This window comes from Leuciscus leuciscus, assembly GCF_965113295.1.
Source record: "Leuciscus leuciscus genome assembly, chromosome: 8".
NCBI lineage: Eukaryota > Metazoa > Chordata > Actinopteri > Cypriniformes > Leuciscidae > Leuciscus > Leuciscus leuciscus.
In genome coordinates, this window is record NC_138732.1 from 3,128,627 (window position 1) to 3,154,529 (window position 25,903).

The window sequence follows — 25,903 nt, forward strand, 5'->3', positions numbered from 1 at the left end:
TTTGAATACAGCAATACGCAACATCTGCACATAAATATATGTGATATATATCACAACTGAACTCTCAGGAACATGAAACTTAGGGCATTTTCCTGTTCAAACACAACCAGCACTTCTGCACGTTGCAGCTTCGCCTTTAAGAAGCAATAACGAAACAACGAGGAAGTGAAAATGAAATCGACTTTCGCATTTCAGCCTTGCAGCCAATAAGCAGACCAGCTCAAAAACTACTATGGCGAAGACTTAGCTCATGAATATTAAGTAGGTCCAAAGACGTTACTCGGGTTAAACTCTCTGGTGAGAGTCCAGTAAATGTGAATTTCAAAGTGTTTGATTCGTTTATACGTAGTATTGCAATATAAACAATACATTCAGTGACATGTGTGACAGGGAATATTTAATACAATAAGGTGTCAGTGATGTTAATGAAAAAATAATAGCAATATACAATAAAAAAAAAAATGTTTTCCGCAATATATGTAATATTCATGAGCAATATAATTTTTATTTTCCTTCTGTGGCAATACTATTAATTTTCCCAGTTTATTTTTGGTAAAACAAACCAACTTACAAACGAGTCTGCTTTTCAGCCAATCGGTGTGCGAACGTCTCGCTACGTAATTAATATTCATGAGCCAAGCTTTCCCCATGACATCGTTCCCTCCCACTTAAATGCGCCCTCTCCACATGCCATCCAATCAGCTCGCGAACGGCTCGCTGCGTCGTTAATATTAATGAGACTCTTCTGCACCATAGTAGGATTTGTAAACACGAAGTAAGCGCACAACACACACTCACACACACGCACACTGGGGATTTCCACCCAAGCGCTTGTTTCCTTCACTTGTTTTGCTTTCGATCTGAAGAGCGAAATCAAACCCATTTGACTTTTCGTTTTGTTATCGAGAACTACAAATTGTCAAGACTCTTTACAGACTATTTGCTTTTATTCCTGGAGTGATTTCCACGCGTCACAGGTAATAAATCGCGTTTCCGCATGTATTTATGGGGGCTCGAATGAATATAAGTGCATGTTTATGCTGTAGGCCACGTAGAGTTGCTGGGGTGAGTGTAAAATCGAAAGTCAAGGGGTGTTTGGATCCAATGGGAATCAAGGAATCTTTTATTTTCACTTTTGAGTTGACTTGACAACACTAACACACTTATTTGTGGAGGTTGAAGTCTTCTGATTCAGTGTAGTGTTAAGAATGATTGGGCAACATTGGACGCCACAATGTCATTTTACAGTAAGTACAGTGCAGACCTTAATGAATAACGTGTGTTTTATTATCAGATTATGTTGTTGAGAAGTTTGCATGGACTTGGGGATATTGTTATTGACTTACATGGGCAAGTACAGGGTGTAGCATTGGCACTGCAATGGAAAGAGTCTGTCATGAACTGGTGCACCAATATCTGTATCCAAATTCTGTCTGATAAGCTGATAGCTTCATATTCACATAACATGTTAAAAACGGGGTTCTTTAAGAAATAGAGCTCATAATCTAATGCTTTCCATTTATGTTGGCACTAGATGATGGCAAAAAAATCTAAATATAGGCAGAAACAGTTAAATATCCAATGCAAGTGAGCTAAAAATCACTAACATCAGCTGATATGAGACCAATATTTCATCATGCTTCCCTAGTTATTGAGTTATGGTTTTGTGTGGATTGTGTTTTAACATTGTTGCGTCATAATTCTGTTTCTCATGTTAGCATGCAGTGAAATGCATGCATGTTGTTGTGCCATGCCTTTGTTCACTCTTACGTCTATAACAGACCATAAAAGCTCAAAGGTCTAAGCGACAAACGGATGATTTTAATGAGTGGGTTTTCATTGTGATTAACTATAAACCTTTTTATGAGCTCAAATCGGTTAATCTGTAACTTTTGATTTGCACATTCTAGCATCAAGCAGTTTTGATGTCTGTCATCATGCATGATCAATATTACAGGTTTGGCCACATGCACTCGTTCTTAGAAAAACTCTCTCTCTCTCTCTCTCTCTCTCTCTCTCTCTCTCTCTCTCTCTCTCTCTCACACACACACACACACACACACACACACACACACACACACACACACACACACACACACACACACACACACACACACACACACACACACACACACAAGCACACAGGCACTTCAGCGTCCTCTGTTTGTGTTGTCATTCAGGCCCTGACTCATGGAGAAAAAGCCAAACCAATCATCTCATAATCATTTAGTTTGCTGTAACTTTCAGTAAATTGTGATTCAGACGTTTCTCTCCTGGTGGTTTGTTTTCAGAAACGGGGTTAAAGTTTGTCATCTTGCTTCCTGGAAAGTCATGAAGGAATGTACAACCTGTTGAAGGAGGAAAAGTTGCTGTCAAACTTTGACAAATTCCAGATCTCTCTCTATCTCTCTCTCTCTCTTTCTCTAGGACAGCATGCCGGTAGAGAGAATGCGAATGAGACCGTGGTTGGAAGAGCAGATAAACTCGTGTAAAATACCGGGGCTGAAATGGGTCAACAAGGTACTGTGACTGTGCTAGTCTTTTTATAGCATTTAATTGGTGAAAACTACAATCGCCATGAGCACGATGCTATTATCTGTGAAGAGTTTCGTCATTTTAAAGTGCACATACGCAGGGTGTGTCTTGATCCGTGACATGTTTTGCATGTTCTTTGCCTGCAGGAGAAGAGAATATTCCAGATTCCATGGATGCATGCTGCGCGACACGGCTGGGACGTGGAGAAAGATGCTCCTCTCTTCCGAAACTGGGCCATACACACAGGTGCAGTCAGCATGAAACACTGACATATATGCATGTAAACATACACACACACATACAGACAGTGTGAACATCTCATTCTCTGAACGAAATAGTGTGCTTACCTGTTTAAAACTCAGTCACAATGTGAGGATGCTGTTTTGCATTTGCCAAGACGAGCTGTTGTTGTTGGCAAAAGCTGTTGCATTGTGGTTGTTTGGGAGTTTTGAATGGTTGCTGGGGTTTCTAGTGTTCTAGGGGGTTTTACTAGTTGGTTGATGGGGTGTTCTGGGAGGATGCTAGGGTTTTACTAGTTGGTTGATGGGGTGTTCTGGGAGGATGCTAGGGTTTTACTAGTTGGTTGATGGGGTGTTCTGGGAGAATGCTAGGGTTTTACTAGTTAGTTGATGGGGTGTTCTTGGAGGATGCTAGGGTTTTACTAGTTGGTTGATGGTGTGTTCTGGGAGAATGCTAGGGTTTTACTAGTTAGTTGATGGGGTGTTCTGGGAGAATGCTAGGGTTTTACTAGCTGGTTGATGGGGTGTTCTGGGAGGATGCTGGGGTTTTACTAGTTGGTTGATGGGGTGTTCTGGGAGGATGCTGGGGTTTTACTAGTTGGTTGATGGAGTGTTCTGGGAGGATGCTGGGGTTTAACTAGTTGGTTGATGGGGTGTTCTGGGAGGATGCTAGAGTTTTACTAGTTGGTTGATGGGGTGTTCTGGGAGGATGCTAGGGTTTTACTAGTTGGTTGATGGGGTGTTTTGGGAGGATGCTAGAGTTTAACTAGTTGGTTGATGGGGTGTTCTGGGAGGATGCTAGGGTTTAACTAGTTGGTTGATGGGGTGTTCTGGGAGGATGCTAGGGTTTTACTAGTTGGTTGATGGGGTGTTTTGGGAGGATGCTAGGGTTTAACTAGTTGGTTGATGGGGTGTTTTGGGAGGATGCTAGAGTTTTACTAGTTGGTTGATGGGGTGTTCTGGGAGGATGCTAGGGTTTTACTAGTTGGTTGATGGGGTGTTTTGGGAGGATGCTAGAGTTTAACTAGTTGGTTGATGGGGTGTTCTGGGAGGATGCTAGGGTTTTACTAGTTGGTTGATGGGGTGTTCTGGGAGGATGCTAGGGTTTAACTAGTTGGTTGATGGGGTGTTTTGGGAGGATGCTAGAGTTTTACTAGTTGGTTGATGGGGTGTTCTGGGAGGATGCTAGGGTTTAACTAGTTGGTTGATGGGGTGTTCTGGGAGGATGCTAGGGTTTAACTAGTTGGTTGATGGGGTGTTTTGGGAGGATGCTAGAGTTTTACTAGTTGGTTGATGGGGTGTTCTGGGAGGATGCTAGAGTTTAACTAGTTGGTTGATGGGGTGTTCTGGGAGGATGCTAGGGTTTAACTAGTTGGTTGATGGGGTGTTCTGGGAGGATGCTAGGGTTTAACTAGTTGGTTGATGGGGTGTTTTGGGAGGATGCTAGAGTTTTACTAGTTGGTTGATGGGGTGTTTTGGGAGGATGCTAGGGTTTTACTAGTTGGTTGATGGGGTGTTCTGGGAGGATGCTAGGGTTTTACTAGTTGGTTGATGGGGTGTTTTGGGAGGATGCTAGAGTTTAACTAGTTGGTTGATGGGGTGTTCTGGGAGGATGCTAGGGTTTTACTAGTTGGTTGATGGGGTGTTGTATGAGGATGCTAGGGTTTTACTAGTTGGTTGATGGGGTGTTCTGGGAGAATGCTAGGGTTTTACTAGTTAGTTGATGGGGTGTTCTGGGAGGATGCTAGGGTTTTACTAGTTGGTTGATGGTGTGTTCTGGGAGGATGCTAGGGTTTTACTAGTTGGTTGATGGTGTGTTCTGGGAGGATGCTAGGGTTTTACTAGTTGGTTGATGGTGTGTTCTGGGAGAATGCTAGGGTTTTACTAGTTAGTTGATGGGGTGTTCTGGGAGGATGCTAGGGTTTTACTAGTTGGTTGATGGGGTGTTTTGGGATGATGCTAGGGTTTTACTAGTTAGTTGATGGGGTGTTCTGGGAGGATGCTAGAGTTTAACTAGTTGGTTGATGGGGTGTTCTGGGAGGATGCTAGGGTTTAACTAGTTGGTTGATGGGGTGTTTTGGGAGGATGCTAGAGTTTTACTAGTTGGTTGATGGGGTGTTCTGGGAGGATGCTAGGGTTTTACTAGTTGGTTGATGGGGTGTTTTGGGAGGATGCTAGGGTTTTACTAGTTGGTTGATGGGGTGTTGTATGAGGATGCTAGGGTTTTACTAGTTGGTTGATGGGGTGTTCTGGGAGAATGCTAGGGTTTTACTAGTTAGTTGATGGGGTGTTCTGGGAGGATGCTAGGGTTTTACTAGTTGGTTGATGGTGTGTTCTGGGAGGATGCTAGAGTTTTACTAGTTGGTTGATGGGGTGTTCTGGGAGGATGCTAGGGTTTTACTAGTTGGTTGATGGGGTGTTGTATGAGGATGCTAGGGTTTTACTAGTTGGTTGATGGGGTGTTCTGGGAGGATGCTAGGGTTTTACTAGTTGGTTGATGGGGTGTTTTGGGAGGATGCTAGGGTTTTACTAGTTGGTTGATGGGGTGTTGTATGAGGATGCTAGGGTTTTACTAGTTGGTTGATGGGGTGTTCTGGGAGAATGCTAGGGTTTTACTAGTTAGTTGATGGGGTGTTCTGGGAGGATGCTAGGGTTTTACTAGTTGGTTGATGGGGTGTTTTGGGAGGATGCTAGGGTTTTACTAGTTGGTTGATGGGGTGTTGTATGAGGATGCTAGGGTTTTACTAGTTGGTTGATGGGGTGTTCTGGGAGAATGCTAGGGTTTTACTAGTTAGTTGATGGGGTGTTCTGGGAGGATGCTAGGGTTTTACTAGTTGGTTGATGGTGTGTTCTGGGAGGATGCTAGGGTTTTACTAGTTGGTTGATGGTGTGTTCTGGGAGGATGCTAGGGTTTTACTAGTTGGTTGATGGTGTGTTCTGGGAGAATGCTAGGGTTTTACTAGTTAGTTGATGGGGTGTTCTGGGAGGATGCTAGGGTTTTACTAGTTGGTTGATGGGGTGTTTTGGGATGATGCTAGGGTTTTACTACTTAGTTGATGGGGTGTTCTGGGAGGATGCTAGAGTTTAACTAGTTGGTTGATGGGGTGTTCTGGGAGGATGCTAGGGTTTAACTAGTTGGTTGATGGGGTGTTTTGGGAGGATGCTAGAGTTTTACTAGTTGGTTGATGGGGTGTTCTGGGAGGATGCTAGGGTTTTACTAGTTGGTTGATGGGGTGTTTTGGGAGGATGCTAGAGTTTAACTAGTTGGTTGATGGGGTGTTCTGGGAGGATGCTAGGGTTTTACTAGTTGGTTGATGGGGTGTTGTATGAGGATGCTAGGGTTTTACTAGTTGGTTGATGGGGTGTTCTGGGAGAATGCTAGGGTTTTACTAGTTAGTTGATGGGGTGTTCTGGGAGGATGCTAGGGTTTTACTAGTTGGTTGATGGTGTGTTCTGGGAGGATGCTAGGGTTTTACTAGTTGGTTGATGGTGTGTTCTGGGAGGATGCTAGGGTTTTACTAGTTGGTTGATGGTGTGTTCTGGGAGAATGCTAGGGTTTTACTAGTTAGTTGATGGGGTGTTCTGGGAGGATGCTAGGGTTTTACTAGTTGGTTGATGGGGTGTTTTGGGATGATGCTAGGGTTTTACTAGTTAGTTGATGGGGTGTTCTGGGAGGATGCTAGGGTTTTACTAGTTGGTTGATGGGGTGTTCTGGGAGGATGCTAGGGTTTTACTAGTTGGTTGATGGTGTGTTCTGGGAGGATGCTAGGGTTTTACTAGTTGGTTGATGGGGTGTTCTGGGAGGATGCTAGGGTTTTACTAGTTGGTTGATGGGGTGTTCTGGGAGAATGCTAGGGTTTTACTAGTTAGTTGATGGGGTGTTCTGGGAGGATGCTAGGGTTTTACTAGTTGGTTGATGGTGTGTTCTGGGAGGATGCTAGGGTTTTACTAGTTGGTTGATGGTGTGTTCTGGGAGAATGCTAGGGTTTTACTAGTTGGTTGATGGTGTGTTCTGGGAGGATGCTAGGGTTTTACTAGTTAGTTGATGGGGTGTTCTGGGAGGATGCTAGGGTTTTACTAGTTAGTTGATGGGGTGTTCTGGGAGAATGCTAGGGTTTTACTAGTTGGTTGATGGTGTGTTCTGGGAGGATGCTAGGGTTTTACTAGTTGGTTGATGGTGTGTTCTGGGAGGATGCTAGGGTTTTACTAGTTAGTTGATGGGGTGTTCTGGGAGAATGCTAGGGTTTTACTAGTTGGTTGATGGGGTGTTGTATGAGGATGCTAGGGTTTTACTAGTTGGTTGATGGGGTGTTCTGGGAGAATGCTAGGGTTTTACTACTTAGTTGATGGGGTGTTCTGGGAGGATGCTAGGGTTTTACTAGTTGGTTGATGGTGTGTTCTGGGAGGATGCTAGGGTTTTACTAGTTGGTTGATGGTGTGTTCTGGGAGAATGCTAGGGTTTTACTAGTTAGTTGATGGGGTGTTCTGGGAGGATGCTAGGGTTTTACTAGTTGGTGGGGTGTTCTGGGAGGATGCTAGGGTTTTACTAGTTAGTTGATGGGGTGTTCTGGGAGGATGCTAGGGTTTTACTAGTTAGTTGATGGGGTGTTCTGGGAGGACACTTATTTTCCAAATTCAAAGAGTCCAACACTAAATGTTATATAGGCCTATATATATAGATATTCTCATTCTTATATATAATATATAATTTGAGTTTCTTCTACATCGCTATTTTCATAACTAATAAAGGCAATACAAATATAAAAAGTTGAAGTGATCAAGAATTGTCATTCTATATTATAAGTGTATCTGGTTTTCTTCTGCTATTTCTTTAGGTAAATATCAACCAGGTGACAAACCGGACCCCAAAACATGGAAGGCAAACTTCCGCTGTGCCATGAACTCCCTGCCGGACATAGAAGAGGTGAAGGACAAAAGCATCAAAAAGGGAACAAACGCCTTCAGAGTTTACAAGATGCTGTCACCGTCTGAGAGGCACTCAAAGAGAGGTCAGTCCATAACACACATCCATACGGGCACTAGCTGCGTTTACCTTTTGTTTCAATACGATTGATGAATCCGAACATAGTGTTTACATGACCGTAAGAAAGTGATGGGGTTTATGTGTGCGTTTATATGTCACAAGCTTCAAATCAGAATTGATTTTTTGACGTGTACACACTGCACGAATCCTGCCGTTTGCGCTAACTATTCTCCTACATCGCTTCTCTTCTTTGTTTTAAAGAGCAGACTTTATATTTGTATATTTCGGGTCCTGATTAGGAGACGATGAGCACAAGAACAGTTGTGCCGTGCTGCAGGATGAGAGTCCGAAACAAGGACTGTTGATTTGACCAATTCATTCCGATTTACGCGGTTACATGTGATTATTTTATTTATTCTGACTGTGCTAGTCCGGTTACAATGGCATTATTAGGGTCCATGTAAACACTGCAACTGACTTCATCACATCACACTCACTTCATCACAGAGACGCACCTTCATTTTATTCTGACGTGCCTGGACATGATGATGTGGAATTTAAAGACATTTCTGTGATCAGAGCATGACCTGTTTGTTTAATCAAACCCAAGAGTGGTATTTCACTGAGAGACTCTTGTTTTTATCAGTATTTTGCCTTATATTTATTTATTTATACATTTTCTGTTTTCATTTTAATTTTAGTTAAAGTTTTGGTATTTTTGTTGTGTGTTTTTGACATTTGTATTAGTTTGCTTGTAAACAATACGTTTAACGTTTTTATTAATCACTATTTCAGTTTAGTTATTTTAGTAGAACTTAAACTACATGAAACATACATAAACTACTTTTTTTTTTTACATTTTAATTTATTTGTTAAAATGTAATTTATTTCAAGTGACACTTTTTTCATGGTTTTAGTGTTAGTAACTATAATAATTCTGGTATGATCCCGCTTAGTCTGCCCAAGTAACTGTTACTGATGTGTTTCACAAAAGCTGAGAAGAAAATATGTTCATGTCATATTTCACCCCCAATTCTTTTTAGAAAGAAATAAATGAATTTTTCTACATTATTTCCAGGACAATATAATGCATTTTCCTTCAACTTATCATTATTGTAATGCAAACATTATACATGTACACATATAGTACCGGTCGAAAGTTTTGGAAACATTACTATTTTTAATATTGCATACATATTTCATCAAAAAAAAAAAAGTGCTATTATCAAATATTATTACAATTTAAAATAATGGTTTTCAATTCTAACTAATAAATTATATATTATATTATAACCTTAAAAATAGAATTTATTCCTGTGATCAAAGCTGCATTTTCAGCATCATTACTCCAGTCTTCAGTGTCACATGATCCTTCAGAAATCATTATCATAACTATTCATTATCAATGTTGGAAACAGCAGATTTTTTTTTTTTTTTATAACCCGTGACACTTTTTTCAGGATTCACTGATGAATAAAAATAAAAAAGAACAGCATTTATTCAAAACCAATTATTAATTGTTATTAATGTCACATTTAGCTGTGCCTTTAGTACAGCAAAGCTCAGCATTAAGGATGTTTTTTTTAAATGTAATTGTGTAATAATTGTGTAATAATTTATGTGTATATATTTGTTGTACCGCTTTATGTTGATTTAAATGAAAACATTATTAATGAGAATCTAATGAGGATAATAAGAATTAAACAAATTTGTTTAAATCATAGTAATACTGGTATAAATATATAATTTACTAGAATTTATATAGAATTTAGTTAATGGCTTCATTATCATATAATTATAAAAAGCAAATATAATTTCAATAATATATGAAAATATATAATTAAATTTGATAATTTCCTATTTGATTTTGGGGTGAAAAAGCACATCAAATGTTGAAATGACAGGTTTGATGATTTGCATGCATTGATCTAGATGTGTGTGTCTGTGTTTCTCAAAGGAAAGAAGCGAGCAGCTGAGAAAGAAGAAAAGATAAAGGTATGGACTCTCACTTTTGGCTGTGTGTCGTTGTGTGTGCAGTCAGAAAAGCTGAAATGATAAAGGTTATTAGATGAATCGACACAGATGTGTGTGTGTGTGTGTGTGTGTGTTAACCACAGGCGGAGCGATCGTGTCCTGAGGCTTCCAGTTGGGAAAACAGCAACGGCTCGTCCTCAGTGACAGTCAAGCAGGAGGAGGATTACTATAGCACAGGTACAGTAGGAGAGCTGAATATCCTGATCCACCCTGCACACCTGTGCCACGGTCATGTGACGTAATTCAGGTGGAACCGGTTCTCTACAGGACGGCAAGCTAGAAGCTAGGATTTGAAACTGTATCTGGTTTTTATCTCTGCACTCATTTCACATTTTAGGTGTTCAGATTTAAAGATTATCAGATGTTCACACTTTTCTACACAACCAGGTGTTGATCCTCTAATGTTGAATTGACCGATAAATGACACCATTTTGACGAGTGTCTTAAAAACAGGACTTATCGACACTAATTCAACCAAATTATGTTTTTACTCAAAGGGATAGTTCACACAAAAATGCACATTCTGTTATCATTTACTCACCATCAAGTTGTTCCCAAACCTGAATGAGTTTCTTTCTTCTATTGAACACAAAAGAAGATATTTTGAAGAATGTTGGGAATCAAACAGTTGTTGGACCCCATTGACTTCTATAGTAGGAAAACAAATACTATGGAAGTCAATGAGGACCAGAAACCATTTGGTTACTGACATTCTTCAAAATATCTTCTTTTGTGTTCAATAGAAGAAGGAAACTACATGAGGGTGAATATTTGGGTGAACTATCCAATCGCTGTTCAAGTCAGTGTTAAAAGTCATGCTTTTTAAAGAAAGAAACTTAAAATACCCCTAAAATACTTGTGAATTGCTTGATGCATATTTATTTTATTTTATTTTTTCAAAATATTTTGTTGTTAAAATTATTATTATGAAAATAATAATCTCAAAATATTTAAAAAATATTTTATACGAAAATAAAAGAATTGTTATTTAAATAATAATAATAATAATAATACATACACATCAAGCCATTCAAAAGTGATTGGTTTTAGGGCTATTTATAAAACAAAACAATAATATAATATAATATAATATAATCATTTTCAAGAGAATCTTAAAACAAAACACTTAAATGGCTTGATGTGTATTTATTTTATTTTTATTTATCATAATAATAATAACAATAATAACTTTTGATATATTTATTAAATACATGTATCAAATATCATTTTAAATATTTTATTAAAATATATTATTACTGATAGAAATAGGTCTGTTAAATGTGTGCTCTCTCAGGGTTATTTTAGGTGTCTCAAAAAAAAAAAAAAAGCATGACTTGTGGTTTGAGAGAATATGAAACGGCCCTTGAAAACACAACAGCATTTTGTTCAGTCACTTGTTGCAAATACCCAGAATGCTTCAGGCTTCTCTTGAGTTTGCAGTGGCTCTCCTGTCCTGGTTCACATTATAAGACACATGCATCACTTCACAGCTGTGGGACTTTCTCTCGCTCTTCTCCAAAATCAAGCACCTCGTAGACGTGAACCTCCTATGGCTCTGAGTCTGAGCTGTCCAATAAAAGCAGTCGTGTTCATAAACATAAACACTGTCTCACAATGGCGGCGGTTTGCATTATTAAAGAAGAGCTTTTTGATTTGCCTTTAGTATTGAAATTGTCTGAATGGCTGGTGTTATTGGTCAATGCTCGGCTCATATTTCACCCCATAATCAGAGGAAAAAAGGGCATTTATATTATGTTGTAAAAAAAAATATTGTAGGATTATTTTGCCTTTTTTTATTATGCCAATTTTCCCCACCAAATTCCCATACTAAAATCTTTATTAATTTTCATTAATGTAAATGATCCAGACCAATGTTATTTTAGTTTTATCATCATTTTATTAATATTTTTTTCAGTTTTCATGTTAATTCCAGTTTATTTATTTTTTGTCATTTCCTGTCATGTGCTTTTGTCATTATTTCAACATTATTTCAATTTGAGTTACTTGTAATTTTTTACATATTTCCACTTAATAAATGTAGTGCTTCAGCATTTGTTCGTTTCGTAATATTCAACTAAAAATTATATTTTATTATTTCAACTTTATTTCAGTGACAAAAAATTTATTTTAGTTAAATTAAAATCAACATGAATTATATTCAGTACAGCAAATGACACATAAATACATATGCAATTTATGCAAAATATTATTATTATTATTATTTTTAACTTTGTTGAAATAATATGACCTGAACATTTTCGGGATATGACACCTATCATTCTGTCATGAACCTGTTTATCCAGATCTCCTTGTTTCTGTGTTTATTCACGTCCTGTGTTCGCCTTCAGACTCAGTAATGCACACTATTGGGGTAAAAGGTGAGCTTAGTGTGTGTTTGTTTTGTTACTCAGCATTGATATGAGGTTTTGATACACATTGCATTGCCAAAGCAAAAACCAAAAGCAACGTAATTCATTTACAAAAGCCTTTGAGCTGGTTAATTTGTTTTTAACCTGGTTTCCACTGCATCATTTCATTATAGAGTCATGGGAAATAGAGTTCAGCTTCATGAAAAATGAAAAATGACACAGATATGCCCCCCCCCCCCTTTAAGAAACACGCTCACTTCCCACTTCACTGTTCTCCATATTCACTCTCTCTTCCCTCTTCTCGTTCCTCAGAGGCTGATGGGCGGGACGACCACCTGATCATCAACGATCTTCCTGATGTGTGTCAGACCATCGAGGTGGTGACGGAAAACGAGGATCAGGCCGTGACCTCCAGCCACTACCCCCTACAGATCTCCCCTGTCTCCTCGTATGGAGGTTGGTTGGACGCATACACTCGCATTACTTTAGCATGGAAGCTTGTTTCTGCCACGGAATATTAAAAAGCAACTTTTATCTCTCAATTCTGACTATTTTTCTCAGAACTGAGAGATATTAACGAGTTTATACTCGCAAATTTATAACTCACAATTCAGACTTTTTCCCTCAATTGTAAGTTAAAAATCTGAATTGCAAAATATAAACGTTCAATTTGGACTTTTTTCGCAATTGCGAGTTCTAAAGTTTATATTGCGAGACATAAACTCACAATTCTGACTTTTTCTTGAAATTGCATATCTATATCCCACAAATCTGACTTTTTTTCGTCACAATTGTAAGTTCTAACGTTTAAAAGTTGTTTTATAGCTCATAATTCTGACTTTTTTTTCTCAGAACTGTTTATATCATGCAATTTTGACTTTTTTTCCACAATTGCAAGTTGCGAGATATTAAGTCGCATTTCTGAGAAATAAAGTCACAATTCTGAAAAATCAAGTCGCAATTGCGAGACATAAACTTGCAATTCCGAATTCATATTCCGCAATTCTGACTTTATCTTGCAATTGCAAATTTATATCCCTCAAATCTGACTTTTTTCCCCCACAATTGTAAGTTCTAAAGTCCCATTGCGAAAATTGCTAAATATAAAGTTGTTTTATTCTGAGATTTTTTCCCTCAGACTGACTTTTTTCCACAATTGCGAGATATAAAGTCGCAATTCTGAGAAATAAACTCACAATTGCAAGATAAAAAGTTGCAATTCTGAGGAAAAAAAGTCAGATTTGAGATATATATTTTGAATTATGAAATATGAAGTCACTATTCTTAGAAATAAACTCGCAATTCTGACTTTATAACTTGCAGTTGCGAGTTTATATCTCAGAATTCAGAGAAAAAAAGTTGTTACGTTTTTTTATGTTTTTATTCCATAGTGGAAACAAGCTTCCATAATTTAGCCTTGACTATATTCATATTAATCCAGCACGGCCTTCAGAGACTTAAAGCTTTTCGAATTTTGATGTTGTAATTTTGGACATTTCCACACATTGAACTGGTGTGTGTTTGAACTTGGCCTGAGCCGTGATGATGACGCAATCCTGTTCTCCTCACCATTCCCTGAAGTATCTCCACTATTTAATCAATAGGGATTTCCACTCCCTGTTTGCTCTCAGTGGCCTGTGGACACCGACACAGGCGATGGATTTGCTCTTGTGTGCGTTTAATCGCAATTGAGTTTCGATTTTCGGCTTCCAACGATTATTAAACAATTACTGTCCACAATTCCATTTGTTTCACTGTCACTCTTCCTGTAAAGCCCAAACCTAACGTACAAATCAGTAAAATCATGTAAGGGGACTTTCGCAAAATGGGACGTGCGTGATATTAAAACGAGTTATTAAAAGCGTGAAACTCGCGCTGTTCCTCGGGTAGCTTTCTTTGTGCGCGCTTCGAGAGCAGTGTGTACTTTGAGCTTGGTCAAATACACACCAAAATATGCCAGAACAAACACACATTAGAAACATTCTCAGATCAAGATACATTTACTTGGGAAAAAAATTGACTAAAGAAAATATATAAGTCTGAAATAAATTGAGTTTGCTTAAAAGTTAATTTTCAGATATTTGTTTTTTGTTTTAAGGCATAAACTAACTTTATTTGAATACATATTTTAGAAAACAAGACTTAATATCTTAGGTCACTGTATTTTTAAAATGTACAAGTAAATATATTTTTATTTAAGAACGTTTAGATGTTTGTTCTGGAAAACAAGACAGAAAAAGGAAGCAAATCATTTATTGCAAAGGAGATACTTTTTTTTTTTTTTTTTTACTTCATTCTTACTCAGTAAAATTCCTAAATCAAGATGCATTTACTTGAGAAACTAAATGACATGTTTTTGTTTTCTGAAAAACTCACTTAATTTTGATAGATTTGACAAAATATCTGCCAATGAGGTCAGAAAAAGAATCTTCTTTTACCTTTGAATTTTGAAGTTTATTTTGACCCCATTGACAGATTTTTTTTCTTGTTTTAAAACATTACATTTTTTATATTGTTTCTCAAGTAAATGTATATGTATTTTAACAATTTTTAGATTGTATTTCATCGTAAGAAAATATTTTTTTGCAGTGCAACTGCTCTCCTTATTAGAGAAAGTTTTAATTTTAAATGCAAAACGCACTCTTAAACCACTCGACTCTCATCTTGAATCATGTTTTGAGGCGTTGAGATGTGTGCTGGCCGTGTGTGTTGGTCGTGTTGTTCAATGTCCATTAGAGATCAGGCCCTCGTCTCAAGGACACGCGTCTGCGTCACGCCAGCCGTACTTCTGCACTGTAACAGAGTTAATATATAACGCTGAGGCGAGAACACATTCACTCTCTCACCTGCATGTGCTCCTCATTCATTATGTTATAGAAGTCTGAGTCCAGTTAGACACTTCATTAATTCAAGTTAATTCAATTCGATTGCTGATGAGTGGTATTTGCTTGTGCAATGCAGTTGCAAAGGTGTTCTTCGTGTTCCTGTATTTACTGCATTGCGATGTGTGATGCACTGAAGTGTTTAAAGGGTTAATTCACCCAAAAATGAAAATTCTGTCATTATTTACTCGCCCTCATATCGTTCCCATACCCGTAAGACTTTCGTTCATCTTCGAAATCACACATGAATATTTTTTCATTAATTCTGAGAGATTTCTACGCAACTACCACTTTGAGGAGGGTTAAGGGTTAGAAAGAAAGAAAGAACGATTAGTTAGAAAGAAAGAAAGAAAGAAAGATTAGTTAGAAAGAAAGAACGATTAGTTAGAAAGAAAGAAAGAAAGATTAGTTAGAAAGAAAGAAAGAAAGATTAGTTAGAAAGAAAGAACGATTAGTTAGAAAGAAAGAAGAAAGATTAGTTAGAAAGAAAGAAAAGAAAGATTAGTTAGAAATAAATAAATAAATAAATAAAGATTAGTTAGAAAGTTAGAAAGAAAGAAAGAAAGAAAGAAAGAAAGAAAGAAAGATTAGTTAGAATGAAAGAAAGAAAGAAAGAAAGAAAGATTAGTTAGAAAGAAAGAAAAGAAAGATTAGTTAGAATGAAAGAAAGAAAGAAAGAAAGAAAGATTAGTTAGAAAGTTAGAAAGAAAGAAAGAAAGAGAAAGAGAGAAAGATTAGTTAGAATGAAAGAAAGAAAGAAAGAAAGATTAGTTAGAAAGTTAGAAAGAAAGAAAGAAAGAGAAAGAGAGAAAGATTAGTTAGAAAGTTAGAAAGAAAGAAAGAAAGAGAAAGAAAGAAAGAAAGAAAGAAAGAAAAAAAAAGAAAGAAAGAAAGGAAAGAAAGATTAGTTAGAAAGAAAGAAAGTTCAATTGTGGAATCGGATACTTGTTATGAAATTCAAATTTCGACTCTTCTTATCGATTCCTTTTGTGAGCATTAAAATATGTATTTTCAAATGCGAGAGACTGGTTGAATCGTTAAAATACAACCAATTAATTTATCTAAATTTCCTGAAGAGACTCGATCACTTTATATGATGAACAGATTTAATTTAGAATTGATTGGATGGTTGTGGTTTGCGATTGGCTGATCTCATGTGATTGACAGGTTGCTCCGCCCACATCATCAGAGAAGAGAAGAGATGCTGCGAGAGGAACTTATTCTCATTCAAGATTATTAAAGCAATAATGATGTGCACCGATAAATCATGTATTACAAATACAGCAATATTCCATAAAAACATTAAATTTGTTTGATGTCATGTGACTTGAATACTCTTGGTTAGTCGGTCTCTAACTGTAAATGAGTAATAGTAATAGTTATACCTATTATTCAACACAGTCTTTCCGACTCTGGCACACACTCGCGCTGAAACTCGCTGCTGATCCAAAACCACAACACTACTAGATCCAAGCTTACGATCACAGCATTTCCTTCTATAAGTGTTGCAGCTTTTCCCTATGGGAGCTAGTTACGAGTAAGGAATGCAAATGACTTCCTAGAGTCGTTGTAAAACACTTTATCATGTCCTTTATCTGCAGTGTTTGACCGTGTTGAATGTCAAGTCAAGTTTATTTGTATAGCGCTTTTCACAATACAGATTGTATCAAAGCAGCTTCACAGTATTAAATTAAAATAATACAACAAAGTTTTTTTCAAGAGGAATTTATTGATTGATCAAATTAAATTAAATATGAATGTGAGATGAACTCTTGAGCATTGATGGACGTGGGGCTTGGCTTATGAAAACTGAAGTTTACCGTACAGTATCTCTAGTCAGTGTGTTTGCACACGGACGGGAATGTTGACTCATGTCCTGTTGTTCCGTGTTTTCCAATCAACAGTCCTTTTTTTTTTCTTTCTCAGATGTGCCTGGGGCTCAAAGCGAATGGTTTTACGGGATGAAATGTCTTGCTCAAGTGTTGAGATATTTATGGTCAGACTTTCTTCTGGTATTTATGATTTATATTATCCAGTATCTCCACAACACTTGGTGCAATTTAAAAAGGTCATATTATGCCCTTTTACAAACTCTTGATGTTGTTTCAGGCTCTACAAGAACAGGTTTTCCTGCTTGGATGTTGATTATTTTCCTCATATTCTCCATTGTTGCGGCTCCTCTCTTCCCAGTCTGTCAGTAACGCTCTGTTTAGTTCCTGTCTCTATGAAGCCCCTCCTTCTGAAAAGCACACTGTGCTCTGATTGGTCGGCTGGAGTAGTGTGTTGTGATTGGTCGAGCGCTTCGAGTGTGTTTGGGAAATGTCCCGCCCCTTCCCATAACCGCCAGTTTAACACACTACTAACTAACTCAACCAGGCCCCGCCCCTTTATTCTGCGCATTAATTATTATAATGAGGAATATTGTGACGTGTTCGTTCCCGGAAGAAACTCAAGACTACAATGGAGGCGTTTCAGGGAGTTCAGAAACACTGACAGTCAGTAATCAGTTAAAACTTTTCAAACCTGTAAGGGTTAAATATCCATGATTTATAAACAGTTGAGTTTTTTTTTCCTCATGCTTTGTTTTATCATCCCACATCCGATAACCTGTCAGTCAGGAAATCCCGGATAAATCAGTCTGATTTCTTTTCCTTTGTCTTCCAGCAGAGAGCGATACAGACAGCGCCAGTGAGGAAGACTCCAAAGAGGTATGTGCAAAAAAACTATTTAAAGAGTGCTTTTAATGGGTGTGTACAAGCGATTACTAGAATCTTTTTGTGAACATGTTTGTTGGTTTAAAGCAACAGCTTCAGGGCTTGTGAAGAACTGAATTGTGGTTAAAGGCCAAAACACACTACGACGTTTGATTTGAAGTTGGTATGAAAGAAGTTGTGATCTATTGTTCTGTATATCCGAGTGAAACGCTTCCGGAACAATATGAAAATGTGGGCGGGGCTTGATTTTGTCTGTGTGGAATTGATTGGATGGTTGTGGTTTGCTATTGGCTGATCTCATGTGAGTGACAGGTTGCTCCGCCCACATCATCAGAGAAGAGAAGAGATGCTGCGAGAGGAATTTATTCTGATTCAAGATTACGAGACATGAATTTTAAAAAAATGTGCATGGATAAATAATTTTTCCATTATTCCTTAAATGTCTTTCTTTCTTCAGTAGAACAGAAATGAAGGTTTTTGAGGAAAATGTTCCAGGATGTTTCTCCATATAGTGACTTCAATGGGGTCCAACGGGTTGAAGGTCCAAGTGTGAGTTTCAGTGCAGCTTCAAAGTCTCGACACGATCCAGCCGAGGAATAAGAGTCTTATCTAGACAAACCAGCGGACATTTTAGAACAAAATAAACATTTATATACTTTTATCCACAAATGCTCGTCTTGCACTCGCTGTGATGCAACACACATTACGTAATCAGGGGCCGGTTTCACACAGATAGACTTTGACTATGGCTTAGATATAATAGATAGTCAGACTTGCACAGACCGTTGCACAAAGCACTTAAGACTCTGACTATCTTAAGTAGGACTACACTGCAATGCATTCTGGGTAAATTAAGACACTTTTCAAAACAAAAAACATGTCGGATCGAGTAAGCACATTCAACCGCTCAGTGCAGTTTACCCCAGCGGAAGATATATGTGTTTGTTGGAGGAGTATAACAGTTACAAGGACATTTTACTTGGGAAATTTAGCGGAGAATGTAGTAACAAGAAGAAATGTTTAAATTATGAGCCATTTTCCCTTTTCTGTTGGCTGTTTGTAATGTAACTGATTGTTACTGCTGGTTGCCAAGGTAACATAGAGTCTTAGACCTAAGTTAGCCTGGGGGTAAGGTGTCTGGGGGTAAGGTGTCTGGGGGTAAGGTGTCTGGGGGTAAGTTAGCCTGGGGGTAAGGTGTCTGGGGGTAAGTTAGCCTGGGGGTAAGGTGTCTGGGGGTAAGTTAGCCTGGAGGTAAGGTGTCTGGGGGTAAGTTAGCCTGGGGGTAAGGTGTCTGGGGGTAAGTTAGCCTGGAGGTAAGGTGTCTGGGGGTAAGTTAGCCTGGGGGGAAGGTGTCTTTGGTCTAAATTAAGTCAGTCTTTATTTTTTGTGAAAAAGTCTAACTTGCATTAGCCTAGTCTATGAGCGAGTTTTAGACTTGTCTAACACTATAGAACGGCCTAAAATAGCTTTGTGAAACCGGCCCCAGGTTGAAAGGTCAAGCGTGACGTAGGCGTAAGTACCGACATGTGTTTATAAGGAGAACGTGCAAAGACTAAGACAAACGCTGTTTTCAAATAAATAAAAGGTAAAACAACGATATCGGGCGATTTTAAAGTTGCAGGAGAAAATGAGATGGAGTTTTTTGCTCTACTCTATTGTACCATCTGACCTTTCAACCTGATTACATAACAACGTGAAGTCGTGGACGTGCAAGACCAGCATTTGTGGTTAAAAGTTTATATATTGTTATGAAATGTCTGCTGGTTTGTCTAGATAAGACTCTTATTCCTCGGCTGGATCGTGTCGAGACTTTGAAGCTGCACTGAAACTCACATTTGGACCTTCGACCCGTTGGACCCCATTGAAGTCACTATATGGAGGAAAATCCTGGAACGTTTTCCTCACAAACCTTAATTTCTGTTCGACTGAAGAAAGAAAGACATGAACATCTTGGATGACGTGGAGGAGAGTAAATTATCAGGAAATTTTCATTCTGAAGTGAACGACTCCTTTAAAATACTCGAATGTAAATGCGTGCTGCATTCTTAGCATTGCCACTAGAGGCACTATCATGTAAACCTCACGCTTCTGTGCGTCTTTCAGTTTATCTACTGTAAATGCAACAGTTTGAGGAGAATCATCATCATCAGTGTTAACATGTTAGTAGCTTATCGGTTTGACGGCAGACATTTAAAGAAAGCTCTATCGCCCTCTTGTACTGAGCATTTACTCTAGCATTTGCATATGTGCATAGAGGACGTTTGTGTCTGTCGAGTGTGTGAAAGGGGTTTTAAACAACAGGCTGTTTGAGGGTTGCATTTAAAGCGGCGTCAGTGCTTGTTCAACTGTTTGCTCAATAGTAAGATTACTGGAAGTTGTCGGACTAATCTAAGCACTCGTTCACGTGAGCTGTGTGCACGCTCAGTCCATGACACTGATGCTCTGAGCGAGCGATGGCACAGCTGTTTTTGAGTAAACTAGTCTCAGGGGTCATTTCCTCACTGTAATGCTTTATAATTAGTCTTGTAGACGCGTGCCAGATCTTTATAAATCAACTGTGCCTTACTATATAAATCTATTTTGGTGCTTACAAGCATTTTAACTGTAAGCCTTTTTAGGTTAAGGATAGAAAGATGATGCAGAAAACCCTTGTTATATTTTGCAAAACCATTAAAAGTGCATTTGTGCAAGTGTAAAAGTGCATTTTATGCATTACATAACTTTGCAATGTTTTGCATTGTGAATGCATTTTAAAAAATCATTAATTACGTGTAGATTAATATACAGTAGTGGGTAAAAGTAAAGGGATATATGTTTTTAATGATCCTATAAGTTTGGTTAAACCATTAAAATAATACCATTGATACCATTAAACCATTAAATATGAGCTTAGAACAAAATATTAAACCTGGTTAAGGTATTTATCTGATATTATTGGGCAAAAAAAGGCGAACTAGAGCTACATAAGCTTGTTTACGCCACAGAGTAAAACATTTTAAAAGATAATTGCGACTTTTTATCTCACAATTCTGACTTTATTTCTCTGAATTGCATGATATAAAGTCAGAATTGTGTGTTATAAAGTCAGAATTGCATGATATATTGCATGATATAAAGTCAGAATTGCGTGTTATAAAGTCAGAATTGTGAGATATAAACATGCAATTCTGAAAAAAAAAAACATGATTATTTTTTAAGTTATATTTAATTTTAATTATATTTTATTCAAACAAACTTCCTTAAAATATAATAAAAAATAAAATAAAAATAAAAAAACTACTTTTTTCCCCTCAGAATTGCAAAATAAAAAATAAAAAAATAAACTTTTTTTTTCTACAAGTTTTATTTGTTTTAAAAAAAACCTACAGGTTTTATTTCACTATAAAAAAAAATAATAAAAAAATATAAAAAAATGCATAGGAAAAACAAAAAGCTCACATTGACTACACAACATAATCACTTATTAATATTTCAATGGTTCTCTCTTGTTTTTACATGTGTCCATAATATCTGGCCAAAAATTGTGTTGCACAATTTGCCATGATTCATTGCATTATCATCATCATCATCATCATCACAAAGCACAACTACACGACATGCTTCGAATATTTCACCTGATTCCTTTTAACATTATTCATTCGCACAGTCAAATAAAGGTGGAATTGTTTAATTGGACAAAAGTGCAAGATGAGTCATCAATACTTTGGTCTATTTTTAAAAGCACACACAGTAGATCTGCTAAAAGATCATTTTTTCTTTGTTTTAGTAGAGCATAGATGTTGAAAAGCAACAGAAATGCACAACTAATCTGGGTTTTTAAAATGCCTGGTCTTGTGATTTAACATTTGATGCCTGAAAGATTGTGGCTTTTCCTAGTTCCCGTTTGCAAGCGCTCAGCGTCTGTCCACACATGCGAGTGCCAGTGTGTGTGTGTGTGTGTGTGAGACATCAAGCCCCTGTTCTCGGTTCCTGTACCTCAGAGCTGTGATGTAAAACAAGACGAGGGGAAAGAGAGAGCGCAGGCGCTGACGTGAGTCTCGATGATTCCGGCAAATGTTCTGCGGCTCGTTAGAAAACTATTGAAAATGAAAGATAGAATCCGTGATTCAGCGGCTGACGAGATGAGCAGCGTTTGATGGAAGTGGCATTTACACTTTAGAGGTTTTTATTTCACAACGGGTTTGACTAAACACCTGTCTGAAGTGCGCCTGATGATCTACACTTCTGAAAGCTTTACAGTGAATTGCACTTTGTTTAGTTTATGAGGCACTAAAGCTCACAGTGATACACATGAAGAGAGAAATACAAGCACTTCACTGACACTGAACTGTATACTGTCATATATAAAGAATAATGTTACTGAAGTTGTCCAACCAAGAGTAGTGTTTTACACACACACACACACACACACACACACACACACACACACACACACACACACACACACACACTCACTCACTCACACACTCACACACACACACACACACACACACACACACACACACACACACACACACACACACACACACACACACACACACACACACACACACACACACACACACACACACACACACACACACACACACACACACACACACACACACACACACACACACACACACACACACACACACACACTCTCTCTCTCTCTCTCTCTCTCTCTCTCTCTCTCTCTCTCTCTCTCTCTCTCTCTCTCTCTCTCTCTCTCTCTCTCTCTCTCTCTCTCTCCTCTCTCTCTCTCATCTCTCTCTCTCTCCTCTCTCTCTCTCTCTCTCTCTCTCTCTCTCTCTCTCTCTCTCACACACACACACACACACACTCACACACACTCACTCTCACTCTCACACCCTCACATGTGTCAGGAAACTGCAGATCCTGCAGTGTGATGATAGTCGATCCGTCGTCGTAAGTCTGTCAGGAAACACACACACACACACACGCTGTAAATCATCACTGATCTGACGTGCTGTCAGAAACACTGCGTTCTGTGAACACCAAACAAACGTCTGTTCTGGAGAGAACAATCACAGGCATGAAGGTGTGTGTGTCAGAGCGGAAATGCTGTGTGGCGGGGATTATCGTAATCTGAACAGAAGGAAGTGTGTGTGTGTGTGTTTATGACATAACTTCAGGTTGTAATTCATGAAAATATACTGATATTTCCTGGTTAGAAAAATATTGACAGATTGTACGTGCAAACCGAGACACTGAAGCTCAGGTTACTCGACAACTCCGACAAAAACACATTTACTTCACATCTTCACATCTCAAGTGGTTTTAAGGTGGAATTTAAATGATTTAGCAACACATTTGCATGTTCAAAGTTATCTGATGTCAGTTAGTGGCCATGTGGACACACAGCTAAAATATTTAATCTTTTTATTTTTTATTTTTTTTAGTATTTTATTTTGATTTGTTATTATTTTTATAATATTTTTATTTTATTTTTATTAATGATCAGCTTTTTAGAAAGCCCGGTTTGGGAAACGCTGAGGGACTGAGAGAGACTGAAGTGTGCACTAAATCATAAAACCATAGAAGTATCTGCAAAATTAGGGATTTTCAAACTTTAGAGAGTTTAGAAAGTAATAAAAATAAAATGAAAGTAAATACATAACTAAAAAGATTTATTATAATAAATAAATAAATAAATAAATATTTTAATAAAAATATACAAGTAAATGTATAAAAATGCCTAAAATAATAAATAATTATAATAGATTAAAAAAAAAATGCATAAATTTTTTTTTTTTTTTTTGATTTTAAAACAGTGTAAATAATAAAATAATAAATATATAATTATAATAGATTAAACTAAATACTGATTAAAAAACAAATGCAAATTGATTTTTAAAACGGGGTAAGACATAAAGGCAAATAACATAATAAATAAATAAATAATTATAATAGATTAAACAAAATTTTTATTAAAATAATAAATGCAAATTGATTTTAAATAAGTAAAAAAGGAAAAACAAATAAAATAAAAAAATAAAATGAAAGTAAATACATATCTAAAAACATTTAATTATAATAAATATTTATTTTAGTAAAAACAATATTAAAATTAAAATAAATAAATAAAAATGCTTAAAATAAATAAATAATAATAGATTAAACTAAATTTTAATTAAATAAATTGCAAACTGATTTTAAAACCGTGTAAAAACTTAAAAACAAATAAAATAATAAAATAAAATGAAAGCAAATACATAATTAAAACATTTGATTATAATAAATAAATAAATAGATATTTTAATTAAAGAAAATTGAAATATTTATTTAAATAAACAAATAAAAAAATAAAAAAATGAAAATGCCTAAATAATAAATAAATAATTATAATAGATGAATTGAAATTTTTATTAAAAAATAAATGCAAATTGATTTTTAAAATGGGGTAAGAAGAAGTAAAGACAAATAACATTATAAATAAATAAATAAATAAATAATTATAATAGATTAAACAACATTTTTACTAAAATAATAAATGCAAATTGATTTTAAATAAGTGTAAAAAAGGAAAACCAAGTAAAAAATAAAATAAAATGAAAGTAAATACACATCTAAAAACATTTAATTATAATAAAAAATATTTATTTTAGTAAAAATAATATTAAAATATGTATGGAAATAAAATAAATAAATACATTTTTATGCCTAAAATAAATACATAATAATAGATTAAACTAAATTTTAATTAAATAAATGCAAACTGATTTTAAAACAGTGTAAAAACTTAAAAACAGATAAAATGAAAGCAAATACATAATTAAAACATTTGATTATAATAAATAAATAGATATTTTAATAATACAAATATTTAAATATTTATTTAAATAAAAAAATCTTAAAATAAAAAAATGAAAATGCCTAAATAATTATAATAGATTAATTGAAATTTTGATTAACATAATAAATGCAAATTGATAAAAAAAAAAAAAGGAATAATGTAAAGTAATAGAAACTTAATAATCTTCCAAATAATATTTTAGACATACATTTTTCACAGTATTAGCTGGGTCTTTATACACGGATTCTCTGATGTCTAAAAGATTGTGCTAGTATGTAACACGAGTGTATTCTAGTGTCCTCGCGTGTGATAGTCACTGACAGTGCTTTTGTTTTTCCCGCCAGCGCATCCAGGCCACGCTATTTGGACCCGAAGACAAGAAGCGGATGCCCCTTCCCGGCATGTCCTCCTTCATTTCTCCCGACAAGCCCAACTTCAAGATAACCACAGTCCGAGACTCCGCCCCCTTCTCTGGCGGGACATCCTGGGACATCCTTAACAACCCTTTCCCCTCATCCCCCCTCCCGCCTGGACCCTCGGGCCCGCCGGCGGCCCACGAGAACCGCGCCAGCGTCATCATGAAAACCCCAGACGTGTCCAAGTCCTCCGTCAAGAGTTGCTGATGACCAAACCTGAGGCGGACACGTGGAGAACACTATCATCGGTTTGAATAAAGGACCTATGAGCTCACGGGACACACATGGACCATCCCACGGGAAGGTGAACCACATCCTCCCGAACAGGAAGTGACACGTGAGCTTAAATTCAGGGAGATTTTAAGAGTCCGTAAGCCATTCTGAATGTGTAAATAGGAGGGGTCGTTGCCTAATTGCCTTTAGCCGCCCGAGCACCTTATGGAGAAGAATCAGTGACTTCAGTCGCTCGCAATCAAGACGTTTTACGCGCAAAAGCATATGCACATAAACAGCATAATATTAACTTATCTTAAGACCTCCAGTGCGAGCCAATATATATTTTTATACCTTTATGCAATGGCGTTTTACATTATAGGACATGTGATGTAAGAAATCCTGTGTGAATTTGTGGTTTTTATGATGGAAAAAAAGCACTTGTTTTTATGATTTTGTTTGTTTTTGTTTTTTTTAAAAAAGGAAAAATGTAATCTTTTTAATGTGTCTCTTTCTACTGTATGTGAACGTAAAAAGATGTGTGTGTATATATATATGTGTCCTGCTTGTCTTGTGTCCGTCTACAGCTGTGTATCAGGTCCCGGATAATGTGTGCGATCTTTATACACATACAAGGGCTTCTGTAATGATTTCCTCAAGATTCTGGTGTATAAAATCATGTGATCATGAGAATAAATGACAGACTACACTGTTTGGGTCA

General features: G+C 36.9%; 1 protein-coding gene across 3 annotated transcripts; it reads left to right on the forward strand.

The window, feature by feature from the left end:
• The first annotated feature begins 792 nt into the window (after nt 1-792).
• irf2b (interferon regulatory factor 2b) lies at nt 793-25,649 on the forward strand. Of its 3 annotated transcripts, none has more exons than XM_082177112.1 (9): nt 793-977; nt 2,428-2,520; nt 2,682-2,781; nt 7,610-7,783; nt 9,716-9,753; nt 9,876-9,969; nt 12,474-12,617; nt 17,708-17,751; nt 24,898-25,649. In XM_082177112.1, the coding sequence occupies exons 2-9, from the start codon at nt 2,434-2,436 to the stop codon at nt 25,174-25,176; spliced, it is 960 nt and encodes a 319-aa protein (XP_082033238.1). In that variant the 5' UTR covers nt 793-977; nt 2,428-2,433; the 3' UTR covers nt 25,177-25,649. The 3 variants fall into 3 exon arrangements, with proteins under 3 accessions (XP_082033238.1, XP_082033237.1, XP_082033236.1); XM_082177111.1 differs by lacking the exon at nt 793-977 and adding an exon at nt 1,031-1,247 and having other exon boundaries at nt 17,711-17,751; XM_082177110.1 differs by lacking the exon at nt 793-977 and adding an exon at nt 1,040-1,247.
• Nucleotides 25,650-25,903: the final 254 nt, after the last annotated feature.